Source organism: Notolabrus celidotus, chromosome 9 (genome assembly GCF_009762535.1).
Source record: "Notolabrus celidotus isolate fNotCel1 chromosome 9, fNotCel1.pri, whole genome shotgun sequence".
Taxonomy (NCBI): Eukaryota; Metazoa; Chordata; class Actinopteri; order Labriformes; family Labridae; genus Notolabrus; species Notolabrus celidotus.
The window spans coordinates 20,943,498-20,953,907 of NC_048280.1; the positions used below are offsets into that span (position 1 = coordinate 20,943,498).

General features: G+C 40.1%; 1 protein-coding gene across 1 annotated transcript; it reads left to right on the forward strand.

Moving 5' to 3' along the window:
* The first annotated feature begins 1,639 nt into the window (after positions 1–1,639).
* Positions 1,640–9,171, forward strand: stc1 (stanniocalcin 1). Its single transcript, XM_034691269.1, has 4 exons — positions 1,640–1,931; positions 3,689–3,831; positions 3,951–4,162; positions 4,797–9,171. The coding sequence occupies exons 1-4, from the start codon at positions 1,751–1,753 to the stop codon at positions 5,095–5,097; spliced, it is 837 nt and encodes a 278-aa protein (XP_034547160.1). The 5' UTR covers positions 1,640–1,750; the 3' UTR covers positions 5,098–9,171.
* Positions 9,172–10,410: the final 1,239 nt, after the last annotated feature.

The window sequence follows — 10,410 nt, forward strand, 5'->3', positions numbered from 1 at the left end:
ATTTCTTGCCGGACTCATAATCGGAGGACGGAGGATTGGAGATTAGCTATGATTGGTCCCTCATAACGGGAACGAGGGGAATAGTAACATTGCTTGATACAAAGGCATTGGAAAACGCAGAGATTTCGCAATAGTCTCAAATTACTCCACGTACCGATGAGTACCTTTGGGTATTATGACCTTTTACTCTTTTAAATTATTTTAACTATTTGCTTTTATTGATTGTGTTTCTAAGCTTGTACAGCACTTTGGTTAACTGCGGTTGTTTTAAAATGTGCTATATAAATAAAGTTTGACTTGACTTGACTTGACTTGACTTGACTTGACTTGACTTGACTTGACTTGACTTGACTTGACTTTTCTCCAAACCCAGCAAAAAAAAGTAATAGTTTTTACACCATTCCTACCAACCGCAGCTTTAATGCCAACTGCTGGTAATACCTTTCACCCCCTAAATTAGCGGCTAAACACTAGAGTGTAGTATTAAGATATCCTAAAGGCTGTGAAGTGACCACCAGTTTAATCCACATTTTACATGAGTCTTGGTGATGAAAAATGTATTTTGGTCCATAATTAGCTTCCATGATTAAGCTGTAGGCTACTTACTAAATAACTTATATATTGCATTTCAACAAATTGTTGAATTCTTATAGTAACTGCTAGCACTAAAACTACTCAGATTTAATTGTTTTTCATCTGTCAAGTTTCTGGCATCATGGGGTGTCATCGTGTGTAGGAAAAAAGGGATTATAGTTTTGCATATATCAATGAGTTGGAGATCACTTTAACTCCACAAAAAATTTTCATTACTACGTTTAGCTGTGAAAGGGTTGCAGTTTGTCACAGAAATGACAAGTAATTAAAAAGTTACTGGATGGACATAAAATAGCATGCATGCGTTTGGAGTGAAAAAAAATAATACTCAGTCATACCAGTCCAAACCATGAGCTCCAAACTGATCATGCAACAGTTCTTGCAAAAAAAGGGGGAAAAAAACATGTTAGTCATGTTTTCATACCAAGCTTTAAATAATGGACTGCATAGATCCACACACATTCTTTTCATGACTTATCCACCCCTCTAGCAACCAGTTGAATGTGATTTTATTATCTTCTGCACATAGGATGTAGAATGATTATAAAAGATAGAAGGGCTTGACAGAGAATAAAACAAAAACAACTTCCATTCTATGCATATTCTTTTGAGCACATATACCAGTATAGTTACATATATAACTGGTGTGATGTTATGTGCCTGTAAGTCAGAAGACACTTTATATTGAGTGATCATAGCTGTAATTGGTGAAATGACTCAGGCTTACTTGAGAAATGCAGGAAAGTGAGGCTGTTGCAAAGTGGCAGGGTAAAACATATACATATATACATATCAGTGATAAAAATAAATATATTTGTTCTCCTCCGTTTGAACATTATAAGACCATAATGTCAACATTCTTCATGTTGAGCAGTAACTGTTTCAGTGTTGGCCGCTGTTGAATCATTTTATCAATTAGTAGTGGAAAGACGGGGACCACGGGCTTGAATCCTGCGCTCTGATTGGTCCAAACGCAGAACTCGTAATGTTCAGCGCTCCCATATAAACCCATGCAGACTTAACATCGGTTCTATCTGTCATGCAAGTCAAAAGGATAGTGAGGAGTCCGGTGTAAAGAAATAGCTGGCAGCGTACTTGTAATATCCTACATTTATTCTGTGTCCGGAGCTGCAGAAGCTTTTGGAGCGTTATTCTTATGAATTACACACAGAGCAGGAGCCGTCTCTTTGCATTTAGTTGTATTATCTGTGTTGAGAGGACGATGCCTTTGAGGACCGGACTTTTTCTCCTGATGGTGCTGAACGCATCTGCATATGAACTGGATCAGAACGAGTCTTATTCGCCTAGAAGAACACGCTTTTCCGCCAATAGCCCTTGTAAGTAACATGCTGCTTCCATTTGCAGATTTCACAGAGTGCACTGCTTGCTCCCATACAGACCATTTCAACAATGTATTTAATTACCTTTGCTCGCTTAATGTGTGTGCATTTTTTTTCCCTCGTGTATGTTTATTTTCTTGGCCTATGCAGCCTTTTGTGTGTAAACGAGCGCGTTGATTCACAGAGAAGGCTGCAGGATTAACGCTGTGGTTCTGCCGGTGTCCTGCCGGCAACAGATGAGCATGGAGCTTGGTGCTGACACCTGAGAGCGCAGGCTGTGTCATGCTGATAGTCTCTCTCTCATGGCTTTGCCTGCTGCATAGGTCCCTCTGTTCGGAATTATAGTGGACTTGGAGCGGGGGTTTTAGTGCATAAAACAGCCTTCCTGTGTTGCCTTCAAGTCAGAAAAAAAGTAGGATACATCACTATTTTCTCCCAGTATGCCACAGATAAAGATACAGTTTGTCACCTGGGCTGCTTAATGCAACCCTTATAGTTTATCATGCTTGAAAGAAGAAATGACAGTCATAATCCCTAAGTATCATCTGCAATGAATGAAACAGCAAACCACTAATCTGCATGGCCTTATTCAAATGTTTTTTTCAATACAAAGGTACAGTGCAGCGGCAAAGGCAGGGGGTAACAGGGTTGCTGATTCCTTTCTGCAGGAATTGCTTCATCATCATAAGAATTGCAGCTCACTCTCTGTATTTTGGGAACAATCTCTGGTCCCTGATGGCAGGCAGACTTTATCTGACTGTGCAGGTCAACGTGGGGCCCCAGATTCAGGAGTCTGCCAAGTAGGCTTAGGCTATGTGGTGACATTTCTTAATGGTTATTACAAAGGATTTGAAGTCAGGCTGCTTGCCATCTCAGTGGATGCTTGGATGACAAATAAAAAAGGGACAACTATCTGGATGAACTGATTTACAGATTATGTTTTATAGCTATGTCTTGTAACCCTTTAAGAGCATTGCATGTTCTTTAAGCTCCTCCTGGTCATGGCCAGTTTTTGAAAAACAGACTGAAGAGATAACTTGTGTTGCAGGGTGCATGTATCAAAGATTTTGCAAAAATTCAGATGAGGGTTATGTGGGTCTAAAGCCTGATAACTATTCTAGTTATGTGATATTTTAACAAACATGGCAGTATTTTCTGAATGTGTATTTCATCATCTAGATCTTTGTGGGATCAATTCTGGATATTGAACTTGACTCTGACATGTGCGACATGTACATGAGTTATTACTTATGAATATTTAAGTGGTTTGGATGTTCTCAGTTTAGCTTTTCTGCACCAGCTTGTAAAAGAATTGAAGACAGACTCCAGTTGCAACATGCGTTTCTATGTGTGTGTGTTTGTGTGTCAGCAGTACAAGTGTATTGTAGTGTGTGTCGAGAGGCATGCCAACAATTTTCAGGAACTCTTTGGTATTTCTGGTGCTCCTCATCCAAACTCTGCTGAAAAGAATCAAACAGTGGACTACAGGTCCCTGCCAAGAGAAAAGAGCACTTGTGCCAAATAGTGTCTGAGACTCTCCCAGTTGTAAGGTGTCCAATCTTCAGTCAAGTTTGCCCCAAGTGACTGTATGTCTTTTGTGAATCACCAAAGTATGAAAATTCTCTTTTGTTCGCTGCATTTTTTGAGCCGAAACCCTGGCAACATCTTGTGTAATGAGCTCAGTGAGTGTGCAGTGATTCCCAGTGAAGCCACTGTTGGCTCCCCCGCTGATGGTCCATTCTCTGTGCCCACAGCAGATGTGGCACGCTGTCTCAACAGTGCCCTCCAAGTTGGCTGTGGAGCCTTCGCCTGCCTGGAAAACTCAACTTGTGACACAGATGGCATGCATGACATCTGCAAGTCCTTCCTATACAGTGCTGCTAAATTTGACACTCAGGTACACACTTCAATTCACTCCACAAAGACTGTATTCTCTCTGTTTCAACATGCACATTAAATGGGTGTAACTGTCAGGGCATGAATGTGTGAAGCACTTTTTTTCCTTTTTTTTTATAGGGTAAAGCATTTGTGAAGGAGAGCCTTAAGTGTATTGCCAATGGCATCACCTCGAAGGCATTCCCCAGCATCCGCCGCTGCTCCACCTTTCAAAGAATGATATCCGAGGTCCAAGAGGAGTGTTACAGCAAGCTGGATATCTGCACCGTGGCTCGATCGAATCCAGATGCTATTGGTGAAGTGGCACAGCTTCCAAGTCACTTCCCAAATAGGTGAGTTGTTCCTTTTCTGTGTTTACTTTACAAAGACGGACTGATCAAAGTTATAAGCTGTAGTTCACATTGTACAAATAACTTTAATATAAGAGTTTAAAGCTTGAGATGTTTGACAGGCCATTTGAACCATTAAATAAGGGTTTATAACATTGGCTCATTACAAGTGCAGACAACACTTGGCAATGTGTTTAAAGCATGCCCAAAATTACAAATAAACATGGCTTGAATGTTGAATAAACCCCTCTCCAACTTATGCAGCATAGCAGATGGCTGAATTTGTATTGATTTCCATGTTTTAGTTACCATCTGCTTCATACATTCTTCCCTACAATGAGAGAAAATGAAACAGGAATATCAAGTTTGCATGTTTTTGTTCCTATTGTTCTTGTAAGACATGTAGGATTGCAGTTTGGGAGTGGATACAAAAGGGGGCCGGGAGGGTGGAGCACATGGCTTAGTAGTGACTGGAGAAGGGACGGTTACTCCCATATGGATGACATCAGACTACTGATTAGTGTGCAAATACACAAAAACACCTATGAAGTCTTGTATAAGATATGAGAGTATATCATTGTAAATGTTCGTCCTCTTAAAAAAAGACAGTTTGTGATGCTTTGTTTCATCCTCCCAGGTTTTATGGTAAGCTGCTACAGAGCCTGATGGACTGCGACGAAGACACGGTGGATCGCGTTCGGGCCAGCATGGTGTCGCGGCTGGGCCCAGAGATGACCATGCTTATTCAGCTGCTGCAGAGCAAGCCCTGCCCATCCACTGCTGTGGCTGCAGCTGCCGCCATCCCAACTGGAGTGGAGGGCCGTGGGAGCTGGCGCTGGTCCATGGGTCCCCATATGTATAAGATCCAGCCTAATCTGCGAAACAGAGACTCCGCCAGTCATTTTGGCAAAAAACGCTCGGCCACTGACAGCTCCTAACTTCCATTCAGATTCAGAAACTCCACACACTCCTCAAAACATCATGAAAGTTCCTCTATTCCCTAGGGGTGACAGAATGCATTCCTCTGCGAGACTGGAAGTTACAGAAACATGCACCTCTAGGGAATGCCGGAACGCCCATAGAGTCGATATCAGAATTTGATTGTTGTTTCATTGTATATCCCACACTTAGGCCCTTCCATCGACTGTTTTCAAACGTGTCTGCTCACAGTTAGTGTTGAACATGTGGCTGTTGCAACGTTGCAACATGGTCCTGTTAACTCCTCTTCACCTCCTCCGACAGAGCTGAATCCTTAACAAGTCTTTTGATGCCAAGAAAAAAAAAAGAAAAGAAAAAAACAGCCATAGTGGTTAGTGCCTCTCGAGCACAAGTATGTACGTTAAAAGACAAAAACTCATATTCTTGACATTTCTTCATGACTAGAAATTAGTAGTTGGATTATTATTATTAGTTCACTGATAGGAATGAGAATTTATTGGTAGATGTGTCTAATATTTCCGCAATGAGACCTGTGAAATTGTGAGCATGAGATGTGGAAATAATTTTCTATTTTCTAACACTAACATAACAGTTAAATGTACTGTATACTAAGTTATCTGAGACAGCCATAGCTAGCCCTCTAAAAGAGAGACAGCTCAAACGGAGGGAGGTCTGTAGAGGTTTCATGATAACCTTTGAGAGGTTACCTTAAAACTGACCAAAAAAACTACAAACTGCCCTGAATGCTATTCATGAAAACCAAAATAGTGTATAGCTATAGCACTTATAGTTGTTTTTGTTTTGTTTTCTGATGGCAGATGTAGCCATGGTTGCGTGATTCAAAGCATTGTCCAGCACATAAGGATCGTCCAGGTCATGGCCAAGTCTAACTATCAGAAAAAGCCCATTTTACATATCTTGTATCCAGCTACTTGTAAAAGCATATGACTGTTGAGCTCTGGAGTGTATGTGGGACCATGTTTAGTGGAATCTGTATCCGAGTTTTGAACTGAGCGTGAAGCAGTAGTGTATGTGCAGTAGCTGATTAGCACGTTCACCGATGAGACTGAGAGCAGCTGTCTTCTTGGACTGATGATCACTGCTCTCTGAGGTGAATAACGTGACATACACACTGGCTTCCAGTGTCGAGATTGAGACTGACTATTTAAAAAAAAAAGCCTTGTTGGAATGATATTTATTTTCCTACTATATTATTTAATGTTTTTTTTATTTTAATGCATTATTGTAGTTTTAATTAGTTTACAGGTTTAAAAACAAGTCCAGACATGGCTCCTATTTGAACATGAGCTCTATGCCAAAAAAAGTGAGCTGACACTCTGGTGACTGAATGGGACCCATGTCATGACTCTGTGCTGGCCATAGGGGAACAAGGTTGGTCATTCAAGTCAGGTGATCTACTTTCTGGGTGTTACAAGGGACCACAACAAAACAATAGCTTCATTTTGACACAATTTCTGGTTGATAAAGGTCTTCATTGCAGCTGCTAGCTTATTTGGTGCTGGGCGGGGTTGTGCACATTATTGAAGATTTACCAGGTATCACCACAGGTAAACAAACACCAGCATTAAGCACCTTTAAAGCCAGTTATCTTCATCCTTTTTATGTCTTTGCTTTTTTTCCGTCAGTCCTGATTGCCCTGATTGCATAAAGACACCCCATGATATGGTATCTATATCGACTTTGGCCCTTTTAAAACTTGGCTTTCTACATATTGTGACATTAAACCTAGATAACATCACATACACAACCATAGTTGTATTTTACTCCACATCTGTCTGCCTAATCATAACTATACGTTTTTAAGATGTAACTGATAATGGCTTCACATTCAACTGTTACTCAAGCTGATAGGTGTCTGAAAGTGTGTCAACCTTTGCAAGCCCCACCCATGTATTGCTCCATTAGGAGGCAGTCAGAAGGATACAAACACATAAAATGTGGAGAATATCTTTATATATATTTTCACTATAGAACCCAGTATCTCAGGTCCAGATTTTTGCACTGTTATTTAGCTACAGACAAACAGCACAAACCAGAGTGAAAAAGTGTTGAATGTGTGTGAAGTTATCTACAGACAGCTGTGATTGACCAGACTCTTAATGTAACATCAGGGATTTCAGTTATTTCGCATTTCGTTGATACATTGGGAGAGTTCTTTGACAGTGACACTCAGGATTTCTCAGTAGGTAAAAGCTCATGTTACTCTGTATATATTGAGGGACATCAAAACAACTTATTGGTCATATTTCCCCCTTATAGTACCAAACCAACCGTGTTTAATTTACAGTTGGTGATGTCTCATTTCACAACGCTACTGCCACTTATTGTAACATTATCTGAGCAGATATTGCAAGTAACTGTAAAACTTAGAGGTGGAGAGATCCTGTAATACCTCCGAACAGCTGATATAAAAGCTCCCCCCTCTTTCTGCTGAGCAAAATGGCAGCCTGGCATACTGCTGACACATGACTTTGTACTCAGCTGAATTGTATAGATCAGGCCATGGTCAGACTTCTTGACATAATGCATGTTTGGGTCCGTTTTGGATGAATAGATGCACCCTGAATTGCAGCTGTACATCAATGTCACAAATACATCTAAGTAGACTTGTGTGCTGCTCTCTAGAAACTAAAACGCATGAAATCTGAACATTTTTGCAACATGGTCTTTGAAGATTAAGACAATCATTTGTAATCAGTATGTTAGTGGAGAGCAGCATTCACTGAGGTGGGGCTTCATGCTGGTGTTTGATTTATACATACCTGTTGGATAGATGCTGGTGCTCAGCTAGATAATCAGCGGGTTAAGTAAGTTTCTGTTTGGGTGCAATATGCAAATATTTGTGCGCATTTTAAATGCAATACAGAGATTAACTTGGAAACGAGGCTGGGTTCAGTTAACTATTCAACAGTATGACAGATAACACCATTTCTCTAGAACAGAAACCTTGTTTTTTGTTATCCTCTGAGGATATTATGACAAATCAAAAAAGGTTATGCTGACCTTATTTTGATTAGCCTTGCAGTTTCTACTTACAGTTTTTGAAAGGCATTGAACCCAGTCCTGTTTGACGAAATATGAATTGTCCTGTACTGATGAGAGCGAAGCAGAGACCAGAGAAAGAGATGTCAGTGTCAATTTAAAAGCTAAGAATTCCAAACTATGCAATAATCTCACATACAAAGGATTCACAGCAACTCACAGAAATTGACCTTTCTTTCATTCAGTGCCAGCTAATGCTGTGTTAATAAAGCAGCAGCATGTTTGCTTTCACACTGCACTCACAGTGTGAAGGCGACGCTCATCTCTTTTGTTTTTTGTAAACTGGTGTTTCATTTTGCTCTGTGAAGATGATCTTTTATTTAGTGTCATTTGGTGCAAAAGGGCAGCAGTTCTTAAGGAATCACTCGGGAGGTTAAGAGCTATAGTCACACTGTAAAATATCCTAGCTTACTATTTTATGTTCAATATGCACTTTGCATCTTAACCACTATAAAGGGCATTGAAACATTCAGCACATGTGCAATCATGACACGTTTAATTTACCCGGTGAATGGAAATCAGCCTGAAATACTTTGCATCCTGAAGGGTCAGGGCTTCTTCATGTACTATTGATACATATGTCTGTATCTTTGTTGTCCATGGGTAAATCCAAAACCCAACAGCTGCTGCTAAACTGTTACTTCCCTGTGTGATGCTGGTCCAGATGCCTCTCTGCTGTGGCCGCTCTGATCAGTCAGCATACAGAGAGCTCAGCATCAGTCCATATTTTACATTTTAATGTCTTTCCATGTCGTCGTATTTATTTTCTATGAACATTCCTTGTGTCAAATATATTTGGCAAGGGCAAATTGACTGTTTCCTCACTAAGTCAAATGTAATGGTAATTTCAGAGAATGTACCTGTATACTGAATGTCTGTTTCGATGTGGAAATGCCCAAGTTAGGCGACCCATGAAGGCTGTTAGAAGAGATAAAACGAATGGCCTGATTTCTGTTTAGTTTAGGGTGCTTAAGGTGGTACTGGAGCATTATTAAATGGACCCTTGGTGACTTTTGTGAAACAATTTCTCCTGTCAACACCCTCACTTCTGGCACTTCATGGTACTCTTTCCTCTCAAGACTTGAAATATATATATATTGATAAATGTTGTGCTTAAACAAAATCAAAAAGCTTCAGTGACTAGTAAAGTTTATTTTGTATTCATATATATAAATATATATAAGTGACAGTTATTTTACTATCAGATTTAAAAAGGATTTAAGAAGATTACTGAAGTTCCTGATGCTATGTAACGCATGATTGACCCTTGTGAATCACTTGCACTTTAAAATATACCCATTTACATATATACCCATACTGTGTATATGTTTGGGTTTTCCTCTGTACTGAAAAGTCATGAAAGATACAAATGCATCAACTGTGTGTCTTTTGCTGATAAGAAATAAAATATTTATCATATCTGGCATATCTTGTTTCACTAATTTATATAAATCATCACATGAAGATTTGCATTAACATCTAGTAATTTTATTTGGTGCCTCTGACTCTATGACTGTGCTTTCCCCTGATTGGTCAGATGAGCTTGTGTTGTTGTTGTACAGCATTGCAGCACAAATACAAGTGTTTCCTTGTAGATGTTTGGCCACATGTCTAGGTCTCCTTAAAAACAATTTAATACATCAACACAAGGAGAAACTGCTTCCAACTTATGTAGCTCTAGTGAAAGTTCAGACAGGAAGACTATAAACGCAATCACAGCAGTTGTTTAACTCCTCACCCGCTTCCAGCTGCATGCTCTGGAGCTGTCATTGGTTAATCAGCGGGGGCTGTCATCCAATAGCTCAGTGGCACGTCCTTATCGTAAGCCTATCAACTTTCTGCTGTCTTTTTAAATGTGTCTCTCTGCTACTAGTTCCTTCTTGCATTGACAGTGCGCACCCTTCCACCTCCCCATCTCCACCTGGTCTCTGCAAATCTTCAATTCCTAGGATTCATCAACCACCACCACCAGTGTCTGGACTCTAGGGGGATTTCTTCTGCTGCCAAATTCACACATCCTACGCTCACAAAATTATCCCCGTAGAGTCCTTCGCCAAAGATTTCTGTCAAGTTTCATTATTCATTAAGTTGGAATAAATAACCTTATATCTTCAAACTGTGATTCTCCTGATTGAACTGGCTATTTGTGAAAGTGTCAAATGTCGTGTAGCTGCTTCTAATGGACTCTGCTGGAGATCCTGCCTTGATGATTCCCTTCACCAGACCACAAAATCTCCAATAAGTGTGTC